The 27,971-nt window shown below is 44.7% G+C and overlaps 1 protein-coding gene across 1 annotated transcript in view; it reads right to left on the reverse strand.

Moving 5' to 3' along the window:
• Positions 1-1,648: 1,648 nt before the first annotated feature.
• Positions 1,649-27,971, reverse strand: part of FANCB (FA complementation group B) — a 110,533-nt gene continuing 84,210 nt past the window's right edge. Inside the window, exons 8-9 of the mRNA XM_082246725.1 lie at positions 21,518-21,767; positions 1,649-2,121 (exon numbers count right to left, since the gene is read on the reverse strand). Coding sequence (XP_082102851.1) covers positions 1,692-2,121; positions 21,518-21,767 — 680 coding nt within the window. The 3' untranslated portion in view covers positions 1,649-1,691. The remainder of the gene's footprint in view (positions 2,122-21,517; positions 21,768-27,971) is intronic.

The following is a 27,971-nucleotide window of genomic DNA, read 5'->3' on the forward strand; positions in this document are numbered from 1 at the left end:
ATACCTAACTAATCTTAAAAATGCTCCCTACACATTCTCCCCCCTCCTAACACCTATGATTATTACCCTGTGTAAGAAAGGTACACTGTATAGTATATACTTAATTATTTTCTCCTGTGTGAGGCAGTGGTAGCTGCAAGGGAGAGGAGAGAGTGCTCAACAACAGCTGGTAATGCCTGCTAGCGGTGCCATTACCCATAGGCTCCTAAACCCCATCCATTGCCAGCACTCCCTCCTCTCCCCTGCAGCCGCTGCTAGCTGACAAAGGAAAGCTGGATCACCTGACCAGACTGGAGCAGCCTGAAAATAGGCAAGTATATATATCTTTCTTACAGAGGATAGTCAGCATAGATGTTAGGAGGGAAGAGGAATCATTTTGAAGATTAGGTAGGTATAGCATGGAATTCCACTTGAATCTAGAAATATTCTGGAGTCACTGGAGCAGATTTACTATAGATATATAGGCTGCTTTTTTCGCAAAATTCTATTTCACATAGTGAATGAGATGAAGCTGTGCTGACTTCAGTCATCCAATATTGTACAAAAAAAATCATGTTTTTTTTCTTTATTTTCCTAACACGTGCTTGAATTTTCTTGCAATGTGAATTTACTAACGCCTCGTACACACGCATCGATAGTTGGCCGTGAATTTTCGGCCAACGTCCGATCAGCCGATTCTCGGCTTGTTAGTATGATGCTTTAGACAACCGACTCCGACTTTTCGGCCGAAAAAAATCTGGTGTGCAGGCTATAAAATTTTTGTTGGCCGTCAACATAACGGCCGATTTTCGTGCAGTCAGTACAGATTTCGACAGGGAAAAATCTGATGAGCAAGTCTGGGCATGCTCAGTGAAGAAAAAACACAAAGAAAACCAGCACATGACATCACTTCTGAAGTAGAATTTTGTTGGCCGAGAAAATTTGTGTGCAGGCTAGGCATTACCCTCAAACTAATTCGCTATACTAAGTGAAAAATAACTTAGGGTAGAGAAGGGGTAAGCTTTAAAGGGAAGTGGCTTCTTTTTGCCAAAAAGTGGGATAAAGTCCTCAGTTTAGAACTTTTTTTTGTTCTTAAAGAAGAACTAAAGGTTTCTGTATGACAAAGTCCACCAAGTCCCAAATCCAGTTACTATGTGATGCACAAAACTCATAATAAAAGACTTCCTTTACATTCCCTAAGCCAAATCCTTCTTTATTTGAGTCTCACATGTTCCCCCTTCCAGGCACTGCAGCTCATAGTAAAAGGGTTTCAGCATCAGAAGCAGTGCTATCGATTCAGAAAGCAGTAGGCAAAGCTAGGTGCTATTTGAAAAACTACAGGCTTGTGAATTAGAAAGGACACAATTTTTTTCATACCACTGTAGTGCAAGCAGGCACAGTCTTCATGACAGTGGCAATTCAGAAGCAGTGGCAGCATAGTTGCCACACCTTCATAGGAAGCTGGATTAAGTGGGCCTAGTAGGTTCATTAGGTATTTTTAGGACTTTTCATGGGGACTAAAAGAAAATTATAAATGCAGATAACCTGCGCTTATAATTAAATTTTGCAACACATTTTAAATGGAGAGCCACATTTCTATGTTAAATCATTCAATGAAAAAATCACAGCCAAGTGTAAAATACATTTTACTGGTACAATATTAAAACTATAGAGCAACCAAAGTATACGTAATTACACAAAAAAAATACAATTTAAACATTGTCATTTGATTCTTTTGCTATTCTACATATAAATGAATCTGAGTTCAGCTGAAGCTGCACCACACACAATGCACTGTGCCTGTACAGCTCACTGCTAGTTGTTAGATGATCCCCCAGCTTGATCTGCTTCTTCTTCATCTCCAGGTCTTCTCTGCACTTTTGTGCTTGTTCTTTCCTGTCAGAAGATTCCATTGTGTGTATGAAGTTATTGTCTGTGGGGCACCTCAGGGTCAATTCACTTTCAACTTCAGCTTCTGCAGCAGACACCAGGTTTCTGTGGGCGAGCAGCTCTTCCTCCAGGGAGCACACCAAGTCTCTTGCAAGATTATTTCTACTGCCCGGTCTTAATACATTTACCACACATGTTGGAGGAAGAATGCATTTCAAACTGTGTAAGCACTGGAGAATAACAATATTATTTCTGAAACAGAAGAAAAATGTATATCAGCACCAGCATTGCATGTGAAATTAATAAAAAAAAAAAAAAAAATCAACATTCCCCAGCTTTTAAAGCTGTACTACAGGCACATTTTTATATCTTTTGGTTATTAATGCTTTACTTACCCATGCAGCATGCTCTTATTGTTTTTTTTTTTTTTCATCTACAAAACATATAAAATCACTTTTATGCTGCTGCTGCTGTATTTCCAGCCTTGTAGCGGATCCCAGTACCACAGTTGTATCTCCGCCCCCTTATGTACTCTTAGTATCTCATTCAAAAAATCCAACCTGCATTGATGTTGCAGCTAAAACAGGCAGTGTGTGTGAGACAAAGCAAAGAGGCTACAATAGTGAAACGGGGAACAGCACTCCAGGGTTTTAACAGGTAAAAAAAAGTGTTTTTTTCAGGTGACCAGTTTAAAGTGGAACACTTAAATCCTTTACAGCCAAGAAACTGCCATCTTAGCCTCTGTTTAATCTGCAGTTGCCATGGTAATGCACATGTGCTCAGTTATTATACCAGCCATCTGATGGCTTAACAGTTCAATTGAGAACACAAGAAACTTTTTATTGACGACGTGCCTTGATTGTAACTGTTTTGAGAAACCCTTAAATTGATGGGCTTAGTTCCGCTTTAATGTAAAAGATAAGGGATGACAAAATGAAGGCCTTAGCATTGGTGTTCCCTCTGCCTGTTAAGTTTTAATTTGCAAGTTTGACTGGAGCATGTACGAACCATTTGTTTAAGGGAGCCTATTAAAAAAAAATATATTTTTCTTCTCCTGTCTCTCCTCTAGAGCAGTGTATGGTCAGTGACAAACTTAGAGCTTAGAATCATAAAACCTTGCCAACTCTGTCAGTCCCTCTTCATTAAAGGAAAAGTACACCCAAAGTTAGTTTCCTTAATTTGTTCTGCATTCCTGTGACCCATTTTCAGCAGACACCGGGCTGAAGCTGATGTCATGGAGCCGGTCCACATGCCTGGATCAGCACCAAGCTCAGCCTCTCAGTGATCATGCCCCCTCCACAGTCCAGCACGTACACGGGGGGGTTATTTGGTGGGGCAGCGCAGAGAGCTGCTGACTGACAGTAACAAGCCCTCTGGGGTACATTGTACCTCTACTCATTCACTAAAAAAAAGTGTCAAAGAGAAAAAAAATGCACACAGATTTTGATAATTCTTATATTAAAAATAAAAAAACAATGTCCCCTGATGTAGATCAATCGGCAATCATGATGCCCGCCACACATGAAAACTCTGCCCTGACAAAGGCTACCTGCTGTCTGCCTTTAGACAGTTCTTAAATAAGGGGCTGGGCCACCTGCAACGTCACCTGGTCGCACCACCACCTAGTGATATCACCGACCCAGTATGCACCATCCCTTACCTACTTAAGGACTGTCACACAGACGGCGGTTATCCTTCATAGCGGGCAAAACTTTTTTTTTTCCCCGGGTCTGGCGGGTGTCGTTATTGATGATGGATCTGTGTCGGTGGAAATTTTTTTTTTTATTTATAATAAAGGAATTGTCAAAAACTGTGTGTATGTCTATTTCATTTTGACACTTTGTTGGTTAATGGGTAGGGCTATGTATCTCATACTCATTCTCTTTGGGGGTGCCCCCTTGTTAAAGGGGGCTTGCAGAATCCAATAAGTCCCCTGCGGACTGCAACTATGGGGGTGGGTGGAGTAAAGCGCCCCTCTGCCCCAAAGCACCCCCCAATGTTAAGGGCATGTGGCCTGGTATGGTTCGGGAGGGGGGTGCTCACTTCCACCCCCTTCCTGGCTTACTACGCTGCATGCTTGGATAAGGGTCTGGTATGGATTTTGGGGGGCCATGCCGTTTTTTTTGTTTTTTTTTAGTTTTGAAGTGGGGTTTCCCTTGAATTCCATACCAGACCTACTGGTATTGATTGGGGGGGACCCCATGCTGGTTTTTTAAACATTTGTGTATTGCCAACAATCGTATTGTATTGCTGGCAATTTAAATGTATATTTTTTCTTTATAGATGTCAGTTTTGCTGCAGCAGGTTCTATACACACTACATATGTGCCACTTTACAGGCAGACTAAGGGGACCCCTCAGGCACTATGTTTAAATAATTTTTTATTGTGTCATTCATAAAATCACTGCTCCTTTAAAATTAACTTTTTAAAAAACATTTTTTGTATTGATACATGTCCCCCAGGACAGTACCCGGGCCCCCATACCCTGTTTATGGCCAATAACTTCTGCATAAGCCTTCAAAATGGGGACTTGATTTTTAAAATTCGGGTCCCATAGACTTTACCAGGGACCATGTTTGGGAGTTTTAGTGCAAACCGAACTGGTGGGTGTTTGGCCCATAACTAGTGCTGAAGTGACATTAGTTTACACTCTCTATTTAGCAGCTAGCAGGATACCCAGATCGGTACTGCTAGCTGCCAGACTGGGCTGTGTCTGACTGGCTGTAGTCTCTAACAAATGGGAACTAATCAGAGTAGTTTCTAGTCACATGACAGCTATGACACAGAGTTACATAGTTAGTCAGGTTGAAAAAAGACACAAGTCCATCTGGCTCAACCAATAAAAAAAAACAAAAAAAAAAACAGTAAAGAAAACCCAACCATACAATCCCATTAACACAATCCTATACCCGTAGTTGATCCAGAGGAAGGTGAAAAAAAACCCCAGCAAAGCATGATCCAATTTGCTACAGCAGGGGAAAAAAAAATTCCTTCCTGATCCCCCGAGAGGCAATCAGAGTTTCCCTGGATTAACTTTACCTATAAATATTAGTACCCACTTATATTAAGTACACCCAGGAAATAAACCAGACTTTTTTAAAGCACTCTAGGGAGCTAGCCAGAACCACCTCTGGAGGGAGTCTATTCCAAATTTTCACAGCTCTTACGGTGAAGAAACCTTTCTGTATTTGGAGACGAAATCTGTTTTCCTCTAGACGTAAAGAGTGCCCCCTTGACCTCCGTGTTGACCTTAAAGTGAACAACTCAACACCAAGTTCACTATATGGACCCCTTATGTATTTATACATGTTGATCATATCGCCCCTTAATCTCCTCTTCTCAAGACAGAATAAATTCAGTTCCTCTAATCTTTTCTCATAGCTGAGCACATCCATGCCTTTGGTTGCCCTTCTCTGCACTTTCTCCAGTTCCCCGATATCCTTTTTAAGAACTGGTGCCCAAATCTGAACTGCATATTCCAGATGAGGTCTTACTAATGATTTGTACAGGGGCAAATCTCTCTCTAGAGTCCATGCCTCTGTTAATACAAGAAAGGACTTTACTTTCTTTGGAAACTGCAACTTGGCATTACATGCTATTATTAAGCTTATGATCTACCAGAACACCCAGATCCTTCTCCGCCTAGTATGTATGATGGATGCATATTCTTAGCCCCCAAGTGCATAACTTTACATTTATCAACATTAAACCTCATTTGCCACATAGTTGCCCAATGAAACAGTGAATTGAGATCAGCTTGTAAGTTGAAGACATCCTGTAAAGAGGTTATTCCACTGCAAAGCTTGGTGTCATCTGCAAAGACTGAAATGGTACTTTTAATCCCAGACCCTATATTATTTATAAAGATATTAAAAAGTAAGGGTCCCAACACTGAACCTTGGGGTATTCCACTGATAACCTTAGACCATTCAGGGTAAGAATCATTAACCACTATTCTCTGAATTCTATCTTTCAGCCAATTGTCTATGAACACTGGCATGCTGTGAGGTTTGTTTATATTCAACTTACAGGATGCAAAGGCCACAGAAGAATGGATATGACAAAGAAAAAAGGTTTTAATATGGTATTTTTTTTTTTTTTTTTTAGTTTTATATTATGTAAAAGCTTTAAATGTGCTTAAAACAAACTTCTGAAATTTATTTTAGGAGATAAATCAGTGTTTCTAGTCAAGTTAACTTACAACTGCTGATGCTACTAAATTAGGTCTGGGCATCTACACATCAACCCTTGCTATGAAAGGGTTAATGCTGGCTTTTTTTTTTTTAGTTTTATATTATGTAAAAGCTTTAAATGTGCTTAAAACAAACTTCTGAAATGTATTTTAGGAGATAAATCAGTGTTTCTAGTCAAGTTAACTTACAACTGCTGATGCTACTAAATTAGGTCTGGGCATCTACACATCAACCCTTGCTATGAAAGGGTTAATGCTGGCTTGAGGTGATGGGAGGTATTGCATATTTTGGGTAAACAAGAAAATTCTATAAGTTGGCTCAGTGAACATGCTTAGAGGTGCAAATTGTTATTCTGGTATTCATCTTCTAATGTGGCTGCTTTTCTAGCTAAATTCCTATAGTTGCTGGTGTGACTAACTTCTAAATGGCCCTGAGCTTGTGCAAACATCATTCATGTTCAAATTCTGCTCTCTGAATAAGCTCATTGTAGCCTTGTCCACTGGCAATGGCGCAAGAGAGGGACACAGCTTTGAATCATTTAAAAAGAGGATGCAGACCTATCACGTACCCCCTTTTTTTTTTACTATAACATATTGATCAAGAAAAATTTAGTAGACCTATATACCAACAATGGCACAGCAGTTCACGGACTACTTTTGTTGACTGGATGCCAAGATTGCTGGAAAATGGAGTCCTGAAAAAAGGCAAAGTATGCCCATTCTAGCATTAGAACCTATGAACCTATTTAATGATGTATTACATTAATCTTTCTGTGTACCTTTTCTTGGTGTAAGTGATCACTTGTATAATTTTTAATAACTATTTAGTATTATTGGCTGGTGAAAATCCAGCACAGTGTAACCACAACATAAAAACTCCTCAGATAAACTCCTAGCCAAACTTCTCCATTTCAAATGTTTTATTGAATACAGATAAATCAAATTATTTTGATTACTTCAAGTAGTTTTATTTAATTTAGAAGCAGGTAGGGAGCTCTGCATGACATCCACTGGTGATTATTCAGCGCGGCATGTATCGCAGACAAGTTTTCTGTGCAAACTACAAAGATCTTTTTATTTATCATAAATTTTCTCTGAAGTTTACCTTTCTCTTCTAGGAATAGTATGGAGTAAACAAACAGCTCAGGCTAATGCAAATTCTTAAGACATTTTGCTGTCTATTTCTGCAAGTTTATAGCTGTCAAGTAAAACTTTAAAAGAGCCACTTAATCCATAAACACAAACCGTTTAAAAAACCTTAAAACAATAAAATGTGTATTTAAAGTTTCAAGAACTCATTATTAAAATAATTACGTTTGCAGCTGTTTCCCAATGACATCTTCTAAGCTAGAAGAACTTTATGTCTTAAAGGCGAAGGTCAGCTTTTACAAAAAAATAATAAAATAGAATTTTTGTGAGAACTTACCGTAAAATTATTTTCTCTGAGTCCTCTGACAGTCGCCGCCCACTCATTCAATCTGCACGTCTGGGTATTGGCCTTCTCCACAGGAGTAAGCTAGGCAGAAGATTTTGTTAGAATAATCACAAAACCTTTGTATAGACACACCTACAGGGGGCTGTCCCTCTGGTCAATACCCCCAGCTAGCTTCATTCCCAATTCAGTTTGGTAACAAGCAGTATAGAGATCCATGAACCCCAAAAGAGGGGTGGGGGGCGGCAACTGTCAGAGGACTCAGAGAAAATAATTCTACGGTAAGTTCTTACAAAAATTCTATTTTCTCTTACGTCCTCTGACAGTCGCCACCCACTCATTCAATCTGCACGTCTGGGACGTCCTAAAGCAGTGTAGATGTGAGGGGTGGGAAAGCGCAACCGTCAAAGAGGCAACGCAGCACCCAGGTCAGAGAAAATAATCTTTTCTGAACCAGAAAAAACAAACACTGGGCAACAAAAAAGCTCAACAGGAGCGAAACCCAGGAAAACAAACAAGAACAAACCCCAACAGGAGGAGACAGGCAAAAAACTACCCTGTCTCCCTCAAAGCACTGCCGCACTCAAAACTTTGCGGCCAAAAGAGGCATCCGCTGATGCCAACACATCAAGTTTGTAAAACTTAGTAAAGGTATGCATGGACGACCAGGTCACCGCTATGAGAGACAAATCTGAGTCACCGACGACTGATGGCGGAAGGCCCAAGACGCACTAATCGCTCTGGTAGAGTGCGCTGTGACAGGGAAAGGTGGAACCTGATCCCTAATCGAATAGGCCTGGACAATCGTCTGATCCATTTAGAAACGGTTGCCGCAGACGCAGCCATACCCTTCTGAGGTCCCTCAGGAAGGACAAAAAGACAATCCGACTTCCTGAAGGATTCAGTAGACGACAGGTAGACCCTGATCGCCCGGACCACATCCAAGGAATGCAAAGCAAACTCCTTAGGATGCTTAGGCTTCACACACAGCGAAGGCAAGACAATGTCCTCATTGAGGTGGGAGTCTGAAACCACCTTCGGAAGAAAAGACTGATGAGGTCGCAAGACCACTTTATCCTTATGAACAACCAGGTAGGGGGAGCGGCAGGACAAAGCCGCCAACTCTGACACCCTGCGAGCAGATGTGATCGCCACCAGAAAGGCAACTTTCCGGGACAGCACAGGCAGAGGAATCTCCCGGATGTTCTCAAAGGGAGGACGCTGCAAAATGGACAGAACCAAATTCAGGTCCCAAGGGTGCCCTCCTAGGGGAAACCAGATGACGCACCCCTTGAATAAAGGTGCGGATCAAAGAATTTGACGCCAAGGGGCGTTGAAACAGAATGGCCAGCGCAGACAACTGGCCCTTAATAGTGGTCAGTGCAAGACGCTGATCCACACCGGTTTGCAGGAAAGCCAACACCCCCGCCACCGAAAAGGAGCGTGGATGGAACCCCTGCAACTCACACCAGGCGAAATAAGCCTTCCAGGTACGATAATAAATCTTACCAGAGGAAGCCTTCCTAGCCTTGAGCAAGGCAGGAATGACTGCCGACGAGAGACCTCTGTCTCTCAAGACCTGGCTTTCAACAGCCATGCCGTCAAAGCCAGTGACTGTAAAGCAGGATGGAAGATTGGCCCTTGAGACAGAAGATCGTCTCTTAGTGGGAACCGCCAGGGAGGCTCGACGACCATTTGCATGATGTCCGCGTACCAAGACCGATGCGGCCAGTCTGGGGCTACCAGAATCACCAACCTCGGTTCCGAGACCAACCCGTGGAGGAATCTGGACAACAACTGAATCGGAGTAAAGGCATAGATCAGGCGATATTGATGCCAAGGCACCCACCACCAACGTGTCCGAGGCGTCTGCCAGAGGATCGCGCGTTTGTGCCACGAACCTTTCCACCTTGTTGTTGAGACACAACGCGAACAGATCCACATCCGGGGATCCCCACCGAGCACACAGCATCTGAAACACCTCCGGGTGTAGGGACCATTCCCCCTGGTCCAGGGTCTGGTGACTCTAGATAGTCCACCTGCCAATTCTCCACACCTGGAATGTGAACTGCCGAAATCGCCGGGACCAGCATCTCGGCCCAGGACAGAATCTCGCCCACTTCCTTGGCCACCCGGGCACTCCTGGTGCCCCCTTGGTGATTGATGTAAGCTACCGCAGTTGCGTTGTCCATCTGTACACGCACTGGGCAGCCCCGAAGACGATCCGACCAACGGAGCAAACAGAGCCTGATTGCCCGCAGTTCCAAGACATTTATCGGCAGGGAGGACTCCCCCTCCGACCAGGTGCCCTGGGCACAAAACTTGCCCAGAACTCCACCCCAGCCTGACAGGCTGGTGTCCGTGGTGACCACAGTCCATAGCAACGGTCAAAAGGACTTGCCTTCCGTCAGAGCCGGAGACTGGAGCCACCACAGAAGATCCTATCTCACCTGTGGGCTCAAAGAAATCTTCCTTTCTAAAGACTGAGTATGTCTGTCCCACTGGACTAGAATCTCCGCTTGAAGAGATCTCGTGTGAAACTGTGCAAATGGGATCGCCTCAAAAGCCGACACCATCAAGGCCAGGGACCACATGCAAGTACGAAGAGAGGAGAACTCGTTGTCCCTGAGGGACCTGACCTCGTCCTGCAGGATTCGGAGATTGTCCTCCGGAAGAAAGAACTTCGCCTGGGCGGAGTCCAGAATCATCCCCAGGTAAGGGAGACGAACAGAAGGGGACAAGGTCGACTTCTGAAAATTGATGGTCCACCCAAACTCCTGGAGCGTCTGAACCGTGAGTGACAGATTGCGCAACAGCGTGGCCCTGGAACTCGATCTTAACAGGAGATAGTCCAGGTACCCGAGGATGGCAATCCCTTGCACCCTTAACAGGGCTAGAACAGAAGCCAACACTTTGGTAAAAACCCTTGGAGCCGAAGCGAGATTGAAAGGTAACGCCACTAACTGATAGTGCTCCTCCGCGATTGCGAAGCGGAGGTACCGCTGATGACCCTCGTAGATAGGGATGTGTAGATACGCATCCTTGAGGTCGATGGAAGCCAAGAAATCCTCTGGACTCAGGGATGCCACCACCGACCGGAGGGACTCCATTCTGAACGTCTGAACCCGCACAAAGCGGTAAGCGGTTTAGAAATTTCAAGTCCAGAATCGGACGCACCTTGCCTTCCTTTCTGGGCACTGTGAACAGATTTGAGTAAAAACCCCGAAACCTGTCCCGCTGTGGAACCGGGACAACCACCCCTTGGGCGAGGAGAGCCTGAACCGCCCGACGGAGATCCTGGAAGCGATCGGGGGTTAAATGAAGATTTGAGGGGAAGAACCTGTCTGCGGGGCGAGACCGTAACTCGATCTTGTACCCTGAACGAATGAGTTCTTGAACCCACCTGTCCAGACTTGTATAAAGTATTCCAAATTTCTACTTGAGTAAAAGTACAAGTGCTGGATCAAAAAGTGACTTGAGTAGAAGTGGAAGTGCTCGCAGAAAAAGTTACTTAAGTAGAAGTACTAAAGTATTCAACATTTTTTTTACTTAAGTATTGCAGGTAGTTTTTTCAAAAAATATGCTACTTAAGTACTAAAAGTAAAAAGTACCAGTAGTTTAGAAAAAAAAATTCTACTCAAGTACTGAAAGTAGAAGTACAAGTACTGTGTTATGTAGTTATTAAAGAAAGAAGTCAAAAGTTTGAACATCATATTGTTTTTTATTATTTCAAATGATTTATTGAAATGATTAACCTAAAGGACAATCATTCCTTAGGCTGTAACTTTTTGTAAACAAAAAACAGATAAAGTATGTCCCTCCCTTCCCCTTTTAAAGCATCCACCTTTTAACCTCCCTGGCGGTATGATTCTGTCAGGAATTCTGTTCCAAAAGCGGTACAATTCTTTTCATGGAAATTTGGCGTTATGTATTATTATAGGCCTACAATTCTTAGTAATTACTGACTTAAACCTGACCAAACAAGACTCTAGTAGACATCCCAGATGTGATAAATTTGAAACACAAACAAGTGAATTATAATCGAATCAATAATATTATTTTATTATTTAATACATAATATATATAATAAAATTATATTATTGATTAGATTATAATTCATGCGTTATATATTATATATATATATATATATATATGTGTGTATATAGATATAGATATAGATAGATATATATATAGTGTGTGTGTGTGTGTGTGTGTGTGTGTGTGTGTGTGTGTGTGTATATATATATATATATATATATATATATATATATATATATATATATATATATATATATAATATAGTGTGTGTGTGTGTGTATATAGGTATATATATATATGTATATATAGTGTGTGTGTGTGTGTGTATATAGGTATATATATATATATATATATATATATATGCATATATATAATATAAAATGTGTTATGTGTTTTGTGCAACGTTTTTTTTTTTTTTTTTGAATTTCCCTCCCTAGTTCCGCTCCCATGCAGCATTGCTGCTGCAGGGAACGGAACTAGGAAGTCCTCCTACCGACAGACGAGCGGCGGAGATCTCACTGGCGGTCACAGCAATGAGAGCTCATCGCTGGATCGCCAGGATAAGGTAAGAGAAGCTCTGCCCATTGACCCCGAGCGTGACTCGGGGATACCGCTAATAGCAGAAAATTCCTACCCCGAGTCACGCTCGGGGATACCGCTAAGGCGGTTAAAGCCAGGGGTGGTCTCCTTCCTGAGCTTCTTCACTCTCACAGCCAGGCAGATCACTTGAAGTTGAAGGGCCAGGGGTGGAAGGTGGTGTTTTTGGTTCGTCCATCTTTTCAGCTGATCAAAAGGCAGAACAGGAGCATGTCTTCTTAATCGCGGTTTGATTTGATTTGCTCAATTGATGAAGATGTGCCAGGCCAGCTTCATCAAACCTACAACGCTTAAAGTGAAAAATGCATCAAAAACTACTAACAAAGTGGCTGTGCTAAAAATGCTAATAAAGTGCCTGCAATTATATATATATTCTTCTTGTATTCAAAATCATCGCCCACAGTATCAAAAATAAAGTGACATGTCTGTGCTAAATGCAGTGCAAATTATTCCCACAATGTAAATTTAATTCATATAAAATATATATGACAATACCACAATAAAAGAAGTTGTGATTGTTAATAAGTTAGGTGTAAGTTTAAGTGTGTAAACTAAACTTTATAACGAAAAGTCCATAACTGAATTCCAGTGTGCAATCTAAGAAGTGCTTGTCACTTGCTGTCAGATGCTTCCACCTTTCTTCTGTGATCTGCTCAAGTAAAGTGGTGGACTGGATAGCCTCTCTCTGCCTCTCACCTTAGTAGCACTGGCACTGCACTGGTTCAAAAAGCTGTCTATATTATTTTCATTATAAGAACTTGTCAGAACATGCTTCCACCACCTGTCCTTCACACTAGTAGTGCTCATTTGCTTTGCTCAAGTCAAGTGCCACTGCCAGTGGCCACTGCAGTGCAGGCACAGCCGCACAGGCAGAGGCAGGCCGCAGGAAGCACAGGCACCACCACAACACAACACTTATGGTCCATGGATAATCATCATAGCCGTCAGTCTCACTCTTCTTGGTTCAAAAAAGCCACCCATGACCCGTGTGTATATAATATATTAATATTTTATATTGATTATTTGATTCTCAAATGGCACATTTGCCATGACAAGGATTAGGCCCTCTCCACGGTCCACCTCACTCACCCCATAGAGAAGAAGATGAGATAACGAAGAAAATGCTCCGAGTCCTGCTCCCGCGTCCCGCCGCCCGTGTCACAACTCCTCTCAGTAAGGGCCCTAAGGGGTGGAGTCTGAGTGACACACAACACGTCTAGAGGCAGACCTCGAGCGGGAAGACGGCAGCACGGCTCCTCCAGTGCGGTCTTAACTTGATGATCATGACAGTGATTCCGTGGGCCGCGCCGCGAGCGAGGCTGTGGGATTGATTGAATTGAGTTGTGCTGCCTACTGCTACACGCTACCTACTACTAAATTGTGAGTCAGTATATTTTATTTCATTTTTATATATAAAAGCGGTATTGTTGAGCACTACTAGCCACTAGATCTCCTGGCTGTCACTTTGTCACATGTTGGGGAATCACAGCGGCTCGGCTCCAGAAGTGGCGGGTGTCCCCGTCATCCTGCCAGGGCCGCCAAGAAGTTCATCACCTTATCTTAAGTTATTAATATCTTATGAGGAGAGGACCTATGAGATTGAGAATTGAAATAATTAAATATATATGGCTTTTTGAACCAGTGCAGTCAGTGCCAGTGCCACAGTGCCACCCAGACGCTATCCACCAGTGCCACCACCATTAAGTGTGTTGGTCGGTCACTCGAGCACTGAAGGAGGTGGAAGCATCTGACAAGTATAGTGACACTTTAGATTTGCACACTGGAATTCATTTATGGACTTTTCGTTATAGATAGGTTTACACACTTCAATTTGTTGCACGCACCTGACCTAACTTATTTCATAACTTATTTTATTGTGATTTATTGTCATATTTTATATGAATTGAATTTACTGTTACATTGTGGGAATAATTATTTTCACTGCATTTAGGCTTTAGCACATTCATGTCACTTTATTTTTGATACTGTGTGGAGTGTGGGCAGGGCACTGGGGGCAACAATGATATTATATCGATTGCACAGGCACTTTATTCGCACAGCCAAGTTGTGTTTGTTAGTAGTTTCTTGATGCACTTTAAGCGCTGTAGCACCATTTATTTGTTTGTTTCATATTTTCTTTTTATTGGAAAGATTTGGTATAGCAGCTTTTATTATACACAGCCTTTATTTTCGTATGCGCTGATTTACAAATGACATTATACACATTTTTTTTGAGCTTTATGCAACCTGCCATCTACTGTTCTGGCAGTGGTAATTTTTTTAAAAGTAACGAGTAACTATGCAGCACAAAAAAAAAATACTTGAGTAGAAGTATCGAAATCATCGAAAAAATGTAGTGAAGTAAAAGTAGAAGTAGGAGAAAAAAATTCTACTCTAGGAAAGTACAGATACCGCATTTCGGTACTTAAGTACAGTACTTAAGTAGTTCTACTTCGTTACTATACATCTCTGCACCTGTCCTGAATCTTGGACAGCCAAGGCTCGGGAAAACGCAGCAGATGTCCCCCCACCCCTGAAAAGGGTGAGGGCTTCCCTTCAGGACGAGGCGGACTGAGTCGCTGTGCCAGCGTGGCCGGCTTTGGACTTGCCCGTCCAAGGCTTCTTCTGGCCACCAGAGGCCTTGAAAGACTTCCCTTTGTCTTGTGCCTTGAAGGCACGAAAGGACCCCTGGTTAGGTTTAAAGGAGGGACCCGCTTGGCGCGGGATGATTTCCCCCTAGTCACATTGGGCAAAAGAGTGCTCTTGCCCCCAGTGAGCCCCTTGATCAGTTCATCCAGAGAGTCCCAAAAAAGACGACTCCCCGCATAAAGGATGTCCAGTCACTGTCTTCTTGGAAGACTGGTCGGCCGACCAGCTTTTCAACCAAGTGATGCGTCGGATCGCAACCGCCGATAGTCGTGCGACTAAAGGGGCCTCATCACATAGGTACAGAACAGCTTGGCCCATTTGATCCACCATCTCCAGAGTAGCAGGAGAAGCGGAGTCAGTATTCAGGGTGCGCCTAAGCGCATTGGCCCACTCCACAACAGCCTGAGAGACCATTACTGAAGCAAACACGGGTTTCAGCAAGGAATCCGCTACCAGATAGATGTGGCGGGAAAGCGTTTCCACCCGCCTATCCGCCGGGTCTTTAAACACCGGAGAATCCTCCAGGGGCATTAAAGTGGCTTTATTTAACCCGGACACAGTGTGGTCCACCTTAGGAGCTGCAGTCCAGCGAGAATCCCTCGGATCCGCAAAGGGATAACGGTACTGAAATCTCTTGGGCAACACAAAATTATGTTTTATACGGCGCCATTGGTTATTCACAGTTTCGTGAAACTCCTCGGGGCAAGAAAAAACCTGACCCGATTTTTGGGCTTTGCGGGTCCCAAAGGAAGACCGCTTACCCAACAGGTGGGGCTCATCATCCGAATTCAAAGTGTCCTTAACAGAGCTGATAAGTGCGTCCACCGCAGCGCGGTCCCGCGCTGACCCCGAGGATGAATCCTCCTCCTCCACATCCGACTGAGAGGACCGAGACCCCTCAGGGGGGACGTTGTCTGTGGCAACCAACTCTGGCTCTGAATCAGAAGACTAAGAGGGCATAGGCCTTTTCTTAGAAGCCCGGGCAAGTCCACTTTTGACGCTAAAGTCGCAAGTGCAGCAGTAAGCGAGACTATAGCAGAGGATTCAGGAGTGCCTGAACCCTCCACCAGATCTGGGGGGAATTTGCTATCCTGGGACTCCATAATAGCACTATCAATTTAAATTATGCTGGCCCTTTAACTCGGCGATTCCCGTGGTCCCCACTGCAAATGGAAACCTAGTCCCCTGCTACAGGAAACTAAAAAAGAATGCTAGCAGGAATGAAGGTCAGGGAATACAGTAAAAAGCCCCCCACAGTGTGCTATACTTGCCCACGCTGCTGAGGATCTGAAGGGAAGGAGGAGGAAGTGACCTCACGCCCCTAGAGGCAAAGACAGCCCTGAGCCACAAGAAAATGGTTGCCAATAGAAGTCTATTGGAAAAGCTCTGGGAAAATGGCCGCTGTCCACAAAGGACACCATGCCCACACTAAAGATGGCGCCCGTTCGGCGCCAAAAGGATGACAGAAAATGGCTGCTGCCCACAGTATGAGGCCGAACAGCCTGCCCACACCCAAAATGGCGGCCGCGCGGTTTAGCGCTATTTGCAGCCCCAAAACACCATGCACTGGCCCCCACAGAGTACCACAAGCACCCCAGGGATGTAGGAGATCCCCGCACCCCCCCACACTCGACAGCGCCCCCGCAGGGACCGGGAAAGGACACACAGGGACCGCACCTACAGCCATGAGGGGGACATTACAGAACCCATGCTGAACTGTCATCCCCAAAACAGAGGGCCCACATACACACCCCAACAAACGGTCAGAGACAGAGGGGTAGCATGGTACTCACCGGTCCAGCGAACGTGGGCACCGCTCTGCGACAGGAAGCCTCCCACCCTGAGTGGGGCTGCAGTCAGCCGAAAGGGACGCTAGCAACACACGGGCGTACCGCAGTTGAGACATCCCGGCAAAGATAACAACTTCGCAGGCTCGTCCCTGAAGTCAGGGACATTGTCGTTTGCGAGGCCTGGGCGTACCAATAACCTGCTAATGCTTGATGGCAGGCTGGGAGTCCGTAAGGCTCTAGAATAACCAGTGCAAGTCCCAGCTCTGCAAACACTGAAGTCTTCTAAAGTCCTACTAAGCGCAGGAACAAATAAAAAGCTATCTTTTGAAAAGAAAAAATACTTTTTTAGAGAGAAACATAAAAAGAGAAAAAAAACCGAGACCGAAGCCACAGCTAGGGAAAGCCAGCCTACTCCTAAGCTAGGCAGCAGAAAACTGAATTGGGAATGAAGCTAGCTGGGGGTATTGACCAGAGGGACAGCCCCCTGTAGGTGTGTCTATACAAAGGTTTTGTGATTATTCTAACAAAATCTTCTGCCTAGCTTACTCCTGTGGAGAAGGCCAATACCCAGACGTGCAGATTGAATGAGTGGGCGGCGACTGTCAGAGGACGTAAGAGAAATAATAATTAATAATAAAATTTCAGTTAAAAAAAATGCATTTATCATTTTCTGCAGCCTGTAAAGCATTGCACCTGCTATCAGCAGACTGCAGATGCAATGCCTGGATCCTGCAGACCCCCAGTACACAGTCTGCCTCTAATACAACACTGCCTACCTCCAATACAGGCAGTTACTGAATAGCAGGAGGACTACAATAGAATACAAGAGCGCTCACCAGCACCCTCGCAGTTTATTGAGAACTACAAGCCATTGGTAGCAAAGAAAAGGCTCTCTGGAAGCTTTCAGGTAGACCCTGAAAGTTCCGACCACATCCGGGGCAATTTCCTTGTTATGTTTTTGGGGGAGGACAGAGGGAATTAAGGACAATGTTCTCATTGAGGTGGAAAAAAGAAATTTGGGAAAATAGGAAGGCTTTGGTCTCAAAACCAATTTGTCATTTTGCTAAACAATTATAGGCTCTTTACAAGACAGAACTGCTGACTCAGAAACACACCTAACAGAAGTAATGGCGACCAAGAAGGCAACCTTACAGGTAAGGGATTTGAAGGAATGTTACTAATGGGTTCAAAGGTAAGTCTTTGAAAAGTAGAGAACACTAGACTGGGATCCTGAGGTGACACAGATGGTCCAATTGGAAGAATTATATGAGCAACATCCTGTAAAAAAGTTCCTGATAAGGATGGATAAGCAAAAATCTGTCCCTTAAGGGAATTCAGGGTAAGAAGCTGCTCAATACCAGACTGGAGAAAGCAGAGAATAGGAATGATAGATTACTCCCTTGGATTAAGCCTCCTGCCTTAGCAAAGAAGGCCTTTGCTGTGAGCAAAGTGGGAATAACAAAGTGGGAGTCAGAGATAACCTTATCATTTAGAACTTCGGTTTCAACAGCCATGCTGTTAAAGCCAGTAACTCAGAAGCAGGATGGAATATGGGGGCTTGGGCCAGTAAGCCTGGTCTGTTTGGAAGAGGCCAAGACGCATCCACCAAAAGTTTGAGCATTTCTTTGTAGCACGTTCTTCTGGGCTGATGAGAATCACCAGAATCCTTTCCTCTCGTCTATCTTCCGTAGCAGTTGAGGGAGGATTTTCATCAGAAGGAAAGCATAAATCAGCTGAAATTGAGTCCAAGAAATCACCATAGCATCTGCTGTGAAGGCTAGAGGATCCCTGTCTTGGCTATAAATTTTGTTTAGTATGATAAATCTAGGGGCCAGGATGGTCACATCTGGTTTTCCCTAACATTGAAAAAGGTTTTGGAAGATCGCGAGACCACTCCCCAGGGTCTAGGCGTTAAAGGCTTGGAAAATTCTTCACTTCTAGGAAGGGGAATGGCTGAGAGAGCTGGAATGTAAATTTCTGCCCATGAGAGTACTAGAATAATTTATTTTTGTGCATGTAGGCTTCTGATGCCCCATTGATGATTTATGTAAGTCACTGCTGTGGCATTGTTCAACTGTACCATGTCCCCTAAAATGTCAGGGAGTTGTAAACTCCATCTGAGCCTGTAAGACTTTTTTTACCACTTTTTTTTACCATCTTTTTTTACCACGTTCCAAGTCTTGTGAACACTTTCCTAATTCCAGGGCAGGATCGAAAATCTACCATACCAGGGAGATCTTTGCTGGACTAGGTAGAAGCATTGGGCAATCTAGGGATTGGATCTGCTCTTTCCATGGGCAAGGGGGACGTGCCTCAAAGCAGGTCACCATGAGGCCCAGAACCCATATGCAGAACTCAATTCTAAGGGGCCAAGAACTGGACTTTAGGGAGGTGATGTTCTCCAATTGGAGGAAGATTCTGGCTAGATTATGTCCAAGATTAGATCAGGTCTTCCAGACATAGTGAGGGGGGTTGTAGGACAGCTTTTGGAGAGTTGATTATCAAACCAAAGGAAATGGATGTTGACTGACAAGGTCTTGACTCTGGAGTCCTGCGGTAGGTGGTCTTCCAAGTAACCTGTGACATGAATGCTCTGGGTTTGCAGAAGAGCCAGAAACAGGGCAAGTACTTTTGTGAAACTTTAGGTGCAGATGAGAGTCTGAAAGGCAGTGCCACAAACTGGAAGTTCTGGTCTCCCACAGAAAAACGCAGAAAGAATTGCTGTGGTGGGAAAATGGGAATATCAAGCTAGGCATCTTGTTAATCTACTAATGTAAAAAAAAAAAAAAAAAAAAAAAAAAAAAAAAATCCCCTGGTCTAAAAGAATCAATGCCAGATCTTGTGGTTTCTAGCCAATATTTGTGAACACAAAAATATATAGGTTTGAATAGAAACTTTAAAACAGTGCCGAAGGAACTAATGCAATCACCCTTTCTGCCTGAAGCTGGAGCAAAACGGTCATCAAATCTGCATTTCTTTGCTCTGAAGCCTGCAGACTTAAAGGTAAAAAAGTAGGAGGGGGGGGGGGGGTAGGGATAGAGACTCTATTTTGTACCACTCTGAAATGTCAGATTGGACCCAGAGGTCAGGGACATCTCTTCATTGTGAGGAGGGTTTATGAGTAGGCTTGGTAGGCAGGAGCCTGCAAAGAAAGGAAGTGTTAAGCCTTGCCTTTGAAGTTGACGCCTGCGGAGAATGAAAGGATCCCTTTCTTTGAGAAGAGGGAGGAGCCAAAGGAATAGGAGACGTACTCTTTTTCTTGTGGGGTAGGAATATCTTTCCCTCAGAAACTTCCTTGATAAATTGGTCAAGGAATTCCCCAAATAGGTGTTCACCATAAGGAGGCATGCAAAAAAGACCATTCTTACTTGCATGTTCAGGAGACCAAGCTTCTCCAAGCCAGAAAATTCTGTGTATGTGCACAGAAATAAGAAAGATTCTGGAGACTTGTAGAATGATATTTTACAGAGCATCAACAGGAAACAATAGGGCTGAAGGCATCAGCTGTAAATATCGCCACTACAAATCAATGTCCTCAATACTTTCCTCCATATCTTCAAGTAAAGGAGGTTCCGCTACAAATTCCTGAGCAGGGTCAAAAAGAAAACGTTCCTTTAGTCTCTGGCTGTGGGAAAGCAGCAAGGTACTGCGTCATCTGGGATACTTGACACAGTTATCTCCTTTTTCTGAAGTCCAGATAGGAGGAATAAAAAATGGAAAATAGTTAGTTGAGTTTTTAGACACAAAATAGCAGCGGGTGCCACAACAATGAACAACCACCAAATCCTCTGGCCAATAAATTGCATAGTGTGCTATAACCTGTGCATAGCGTTGTTTACAGCTAGGAACCAGATTCCATATACAGGGAAACCCTGTCTTACCTTATCCTTGACACTTAGCCTAAAATGGTCCAGGCTTCTCCCATCACTGTGGGCATACCCCCGAAGGGGTCTTTAGGGTCTGGCATCCATAGAAATGGACCACTGCCCTGGACATGTATAATACCCCACAGTTAATTTCACACATTGCACTTTGTGCCGAGGTGAATTCCTAATGCAGGATCCAGTGCTCGAAGCAAACATTACAGGCCTAGGTATCAGGTAAGATGTGCTCCTAGGAATGGAGGTTTTATGCTACCCTTAGTCCTACAAAGCATCTGGGCTCCAGGTCCCAGAACAGAAATTAAGATTCTAAGAAAACAAAAAGTGTGTTTTCTCCATACCTGTCATAAACCCTGGCACCCCTGACCATTTGTACTGTATGTGAGAAACCTAGGCAACACCATCCAAAATCCTGCCAGCTATTTCCTCACACTATATATAATTCTGCCAGCCATCCCTCTCTCTCTCCTCTCGTTATATATAATGTTTTTTCCCCCTCTTAACCACTTTCCGACTGCTCACTGTGCTGTCACTGCTGTTTTTACATTTTACTTGTTTGTAACATAAAATGTGGAAAAAGTGAAGCGCTGTGAATACTTTTTTGGATGCACTGTAAGTACCCCTCTCACAAGAAAAAAATGTAGACTGTCCTTGCTAACCATTGGAGGACTGGGTGCTGCACTTCAGAGTCACAGAATCAGAACAAGCATTTAACAAAAAATATACTGTGGCTGTATATTGTGATGTGTCTGGAATTTATTCATGTGGACTTTTAAAGTTACTAACAGCTCAATTTTTTATGCATCCCTTTACTCCGTGTCTACACTGTTAACTATTGATATCATCTGAAGCAGGGGTGGTATATGGAACTCCAGTGCAAAGATCTCATTGCTAGTTTGACTGTCTGAATCTCTTTCAGACAAAGCAAGCATTATCAGCCAAGGCAAAACTGATATGCCAGTTTTTGTTGAACTTTTTCTATAAAGTCCTCAATTAACCTAAACTTACCTCTTTGTACAAAAAGGCAACTTAAATACAGTATTGTAGACATAAATATGTTAAGAATACCTAAAGAATATAGTCAGCTTTCCTTCACATGGGTTCTTTGCACTCCAAGAAAAGAGAGTTCCGTATAGGGATCCAGGTCTTGTGCACATCATGATTTCAGGCATGAGTTTAAGTGGCTCTGCATTCATGTGGTTCTGCAGCCAGATTCTTAGTGATGTCAATGTGCAGTCAGGAGACACAATGTGCAGCACACACCTCTGAAAAGCTGACAGAAGCGCAAAAACATCTTCCAGACTCTTCAATTTTACATCTAAAAAAGAAAAAAAATATGGTTTATAATAAACCTGGTTATGCGTTCTATATTTTCGCCTTATATTTCTTTATGGCATAACTAGTCAGGCAAAGCTTTTTGTGGATTTTTAATGGAAGAGATGTTATAATATTGTTTCAAGAATGTGATATTTCACAATTTTACTAAGGGTTCATTTACACTTGCCTTGATTAGTAACACATTAAAGTACCAAGTGTTTGAACATGCATTTTTTGTTTTAATGCTTTTCTGAAGCCTTAATGGAGCTTGGCAAACACCTTGTGTGTGTTAGTTTTCTATTTTTTCCAATACATGAAATACAAAGTGAAGCTAACTCTGAAGCGCCAGGTGTGGCTAGGGAGCACTGGGAGGCTTTTGAGATGCGGTTAAGCAACAAGAATGTGACAAGGGTTATCATTTCTGAAGGAAAGGAATTCTGTGTGGCAAGTTTTATGATCTGGGTAATCCTGCCAGCTCCATGACCTTTAGTTCATAAGCAACAAAGTTTAATTAAGAACATCAAGAGGGGCAGCTTCAGAACCACATTATTCACAGTCAAGCTAAAAAACGGCCTAGGGCCTGATTAATGTCCAGGGGGGGCAGCTAAAATTATAAAGCTCCTGAAGTTAACCAGGGGTATAGTGAAATGAGGTAGGGCTGTGCACCTGCCTGTTACTTTATAGGGGAGAATGTACTTGTATCAGTTTGTGTCTGATAGGAAGAAGCCATGTCAGTACAGGCAATAGAAATAAGAAATTATATACTTGTCATTTCCACTGCCATCATCACCAGAACTTTAATTTGTTGAGCAGAAATCTACTGCTTTATTAAATTTTGACCACTGCACTTGCAATTACCCACTTGCTGACCAGTCACCGTGTATTTACTGCAGCAAAGTGACATTATATCGCGAAACGACGTACCTGTACCTTGTTTTATTCAATAGTCACTAGATGGCACCATCATGCCACCGGAGGCGCAATCAAGCTGTGATTGGCTAGCAGGGATGTCAATCAACGGGTCCAGCTGACCCGATGTCAGCCGGTCACGCGTGATTCTCCTCGGGAGAGGCAGAGCAGCAATCTGCCTATGTAAACAAGGCATCGCCGTTCTGCAAGGGAAAAAGATGGAGATCTTGTGTTCCTGCAAAGCAGGAACCCGGATCTGTGTCTTCCCCCAATCAGTGCAACCCCCACAGTCAGTAAGCACCCCCTAGGGACATACTTAACACTTTGACTATACCTGATGTTAACCCCCTTTTTTTTTTTTTTTTTTAGCACTGATCACTGTATTGGTGTACCTGGTCCCCAAAAAGTGTCAATAGTGTAAGATTTCTGATTTGTCTACCGCAATGTCGCAGTGCCACCAAAAATCACTGATCGGCACCATAACTAGTAATAAAAAAATAAAAATTCCATAAAAATATTGCATCGTTTGTAGACGCAATAACTTTTGCGCAAACCAAAAAATTTACACTTGAGATTTTTTTTAACCAAAAATATTTAGCAGAATACATATTGGCCTAAATTGATGAAAAAATGTTAGATTTTTAAATTGTTTTTTTATTGGTTGTGTTTAATAGCAGAAAGTTATATATATTTCAAAATGATCACTTTTTTTTTTGTTTATTGCCCAAAAAATAAAAACTGCAGAGGGGATTAAATACTATTAAAAAAGCTCTATTTGTGGGAAAAAAAAGGACATCAATTTTATTTGGGCAGCGTTGCACAACCGCGCAGTTAAAGCAAAGCAGTGCCGTATCGCAAAAAATGGCCTGGTCATTAAGGGGGTAAAACCTTCAGGTTACGGTACTATCCGACGTCCACTGTGCTGCCTTATGCTTCTTGGCAAATGGACATCAAGGTGCTAACTGACCCATTTCTTTTATAACTGCAACATATGCTTGATGGCATCTAGGATAATGCAATTCACAATTGGAATCGTTTGAAAAAACTTTAAATTGGAACTACTTTTTTCATGTAGTGTTTACGTTATATTTGCTTTGGAATAACGGAATTTTTGTAAAATCTTACCTGTAAAATTCCTTTCTCTGAGTCCTCCGACAGTCGCCGCCTCCTCTAAGTCATCACTATTGGGTATTGACTTCCGCTCCGCAGGAGTAGCTAGGCATAAGACTTAGTCAAAAGAACAAAAGCATTTGCATGGACACACCCATGGGGGCTGTCCCACTGGTCAATAACCCTCTGCAGTGAACACTCCCAACTCCCAACTTTGGTAGAATAGCAGTAGGTAAACAAGAAAACAACCCCAAAAGAAGGGCGGGGGCGGCGACTGTCGGAGGACTCAGAGAAAGGAATTTTACAGGTAAGATTTTACAAAAATTCAGTTTTCTCTTACGTCCTCCGACAGTAGCCGCCTCCTCTAAGTCATCACTATTGGGATGTCCCAAAGCAGTGTAGACATGAGGGGTGGGAGACGCAACCGTAGAAAAAGCAACGCAGTACCCATATCAGAGAAAGGAACCTTACCCGCACAGTAAGAGAACCTTCTGGGCAACAGTAAACAAGGCTCAACAGGATCAAAAGCCCAGGAAAGCAAATAACCCAGGGGATAACACCCCAACAGCCAGGGACCCACAAAAAAAAAACCACAAGGGTCCTTTATGGCACTGCCGCACTGAGAACTTTGCGGCCAAAGGAGGCATCAGCTGATGCCAGAACATCATAAAATTTGGAAAAGGTGTGCACCGACGACCAAGTCGCAGCTTTGCACACCTGGGCCAGCGAGGCACGATGCCAATAGGCCCAGGACGCACTCAAAGATCTGGTAGAGTGCCCCTTAACAGGGAAGGGTGGAACCCGTTCCTTCAAAGCATAAGCCTGTTCAATGGTCTGTCTGATCCATTTGGCAATGGTCGCTGCAGACGCAGCCATGCCCTTCCGAGGTCCCTCAGGAAGGACAAAGAGGGAATCCGTCTCCCAAAAGGACTCCGTAGACGACAGGTAAACCCTGATCGCCCTGACAACATCCAAGGAATGCAAAGCAACCTCCCTAGGATGCTTAGGCTTCGTACAAAGCGAAGGCAGGACAATGTCCTCATTAAGGTGGAACTCAGAGACCACCTTAAGAAGAAAAGATGAATGTGGTTGCAAGACCACCTTTACCAAGTAAGGAGAGCGGCAAGACAATGCCGATACTCTGCGAGCCGAAGTTATCACCACTAAAAAGGCAATCTTCTTAGACAGCAGAGGCAACGATATCTCCCGGATGTTTTCAAAGGGAGCACGCTGTAACACGGACATAACCAAGTTCAAGTCCCATGGAGGTAAAAGCTCCCTACTGGGAGAAGCCAAATGTCGCACACCTTGAATGAAGGTGCGAATTAAGGAATGAGACGCCACAGGGCGTTGGAAAAGAATAGCCAGTGCAGACACCTGGCCCTTTATCGTGGCCAGCGCCAGGCGCTGGTCCACCCCAGACTGGAGGAAAACCAACACTCTCGACACAGAGTACGAGCGAGGGGAGAACCCCCTGGACTCACACCAGGCGAAATAAGCTTTCCAGGTACGGTAATAGATTTTTCCAGATGAGGTTTTCCTAGCCTTGATCAGAGTAGGAATGACCTCAGGGGAGAGACCCCTGTCTCCCAGGACCTGGGTTTCAACAGCCAAGCCGTTAAAGCCAGCGACTGTAAAGCAGGATGGAAGATCGGCCGCTGAGACAGTAGATCTTCCTGCATTGGCAGCCGCCAAGGAGGCGCCACTGCCAGGTGAACAACGTCGGCGTACCAGGACCGGCGTGGCCAGTCCGGCGCTACCAGAATCACCAGGTGCGGCTCCGAGGCTAACCTGCGAAGGAACCTGGACAACAACTGAATCTGAGGAAAGGCATATATCAGACGATACTGATGCCAAGGGGCCACCAACGCATCAGAGGCATCTGCCAGAGGATCGCGCGTGCTTGCCACGAACCTTTCCACCTTGTGGTTTAGCCGAGACGCAAACAGATCCACGTCCGGGGATCCCCACTTCGCACACAGCATTTGGAAGACCTCCGGGTGCAGGGACCATTCCCCCTGGTCCAGGGTCTGGCGGCTCAGATAGTCGGTCTGCCAATTCTATACACCCGGAATGTGAACTGCCGAAATCGCCGGGACATGAGTCTCGGCCCAAGACAGTCACCTCCCGGGCTGCCCGGGCACTCCTGGTGCCCCCTTGGTGGTTGATGTAAGCCACCGTGGTAGCATTGTCCGTCTGTACCCAAACAGGACGGCCCCGAAGTCGTTCCGACCACTGGAAGAGACAGGGTTTTATCGCTCTCAATTTTAACACATTGATCGGAAGGTAGGATTCCTCCCCCGACCAAGTGCCCTGGGCAGACAGGTTGCCCAGGACCCCACCCCAGCCCAGCAGGCTGGCATCCGTGGTAATCACCGTCCACAGTAAAGGACGGAAAGATTTGCCTTCTGACACTGCCGGGGACTGGAGCCACCACAGAAGATTCATCCTGGTCCGGCGACTCAATGAGACACTCAGATCCAAGGACTGGAGGTAGTCTGTGCCACCTGGCCAGGATCTCCGCTTGAAGAGACCGTGTGTGAAACTGAGCAAAGGGTATCGCCTCGAAGGCCGATACCATCAACCCTAGGGACCGCATGCAGGTCCTGAGTGACGAGGATGGCTTGTCCCTGAGGGACCTGATCTTGTCCTGTAAGGTCCGGAGCTTGTACTCCGGCAAGAACACCTTTGCTTGAGCAGAGTCCAGAAACATTCCAAGATAGGAAAGACGAACCGAAGGAGACAAGGTCGACTTCTGTACGTTGATGGTCCACCTGAACTCCTGGAGCATCTGTACCGTGGTGGACAGATCCCGCAGTAGGTCCTGGCGGACACTCGATCTTAGGCCTAGAACAGGCGCCAACACTTTGGTAAAGACCCTTGGAGCCGAGGCGAGACCGAAAGGTAACGCCACAAACTGATAGTGGTCCTCCGCTACTGCGAACCGAAGGTACCTCTGGTGACCCTCGAAAATGGGGATGTGTAGGTACGCATCCTTCAGGTCTAGAGAGGCCAGGAATTCCCCTGGACTCAGGGAGGCCACCACCGAGCGGAGAGATTCCATACAGAACTTTCGAAGGCGCATGAAGCGGTTCAGTGCTTTCTGGTCCAGAATAGGACGCACCTTGCCCTCCTTTCTGGTCACAGTGAACAGATTGGAATAAAACCCCCAAAACCTGTCCCGATGAGGCACCGGAACAATCACCCCCTGGGCAAGGAGGTCCTGCACCGCTTGATGCAGGACCTGCAGGCGCCCTGGGGTCAAGTGAAGATTTGAGGGAAAAAATCTGTCCGCTGGCCGGGAAAGGAATTCTATCCTGTACCCTGATCTAATTATTTCCTGAACCCACCTGTCCGGAATTCGGAGCAGCCAAGGTTGGAGGAAACTGCGCAAACGTCCCCCCACCCCAGAAATGGGTGAGGGCGCCCCCTCAGGCAGAGGCGGATTGAACCGCCGCACCGGCATTGCCGGACTTCTTCTTGGCCGTCCATGGCTTCTTCTGGCTACCTTGGCCCTTGAAGGGCTTGCCCTTGGTTTGATTCCAAAAGGCACGAAAGGACCCTCGATTGGGTCGAGAGGCGGAACCCCGCTTGCCACGAAAGGACTTGTTCTTCGGGTTCTGGGGCAGCATGGTGCTCTTGCCCCCCGTGACGCCTTTTACCAAGGTATCCAACGCCTCGCCAAAAAGGCGAGAGCCAGCATAGGGAAGATCAGCAACTGTTTTCTTCTGTGATGTCTGGTCAGCCGACCAGCTCTTCAGCCAGATCAGTCGACGGTTAAGCACCGCAACACTAGATAGGCGTGCTACCAAAGGGGCCTCATTTAAGGCCGCATCGCACAAATACATGACTCCTTGGTGGATTTGATCCACCATAGCCAGCGTGGCAGGGGGGGCAGAATCAGACGCGAGGTTGCATCTAAGCACCTTAGTCCAATCAGCCACCGCCTGAGTCACCAGAACGGACGAGAAAACCGGTTTGAGCAAGGAACTCGCCACCGTGTAGGAATGGCGGGCTAGAGACTCCAACCTTCTGTCCGTGGGATCCCGAAAAACCGGGGTCTCCTCAGTAGGAATCAAGGCTGCCTTGTTTAACACGGCCACAGTGTGATCCACCTGTGGAGGCACACACCATCGCGATTCCGTAGCCGGCGAAAAAGGGATAAAGTAGTTTAAACCGACTAGGA

This window comes from Pelophylax lessonae (assembly GCF_965119305.1).
Source record: "Pelophylax lessonae genome assembly, chromosome: 2".
In the NCBI taxonomy this organism is placed as follows: Eukaryota; Metazoa; Chordata; class Amphibia; order Anura; family Ranidae; genus Pelophylax; species Pelophylax lessonae.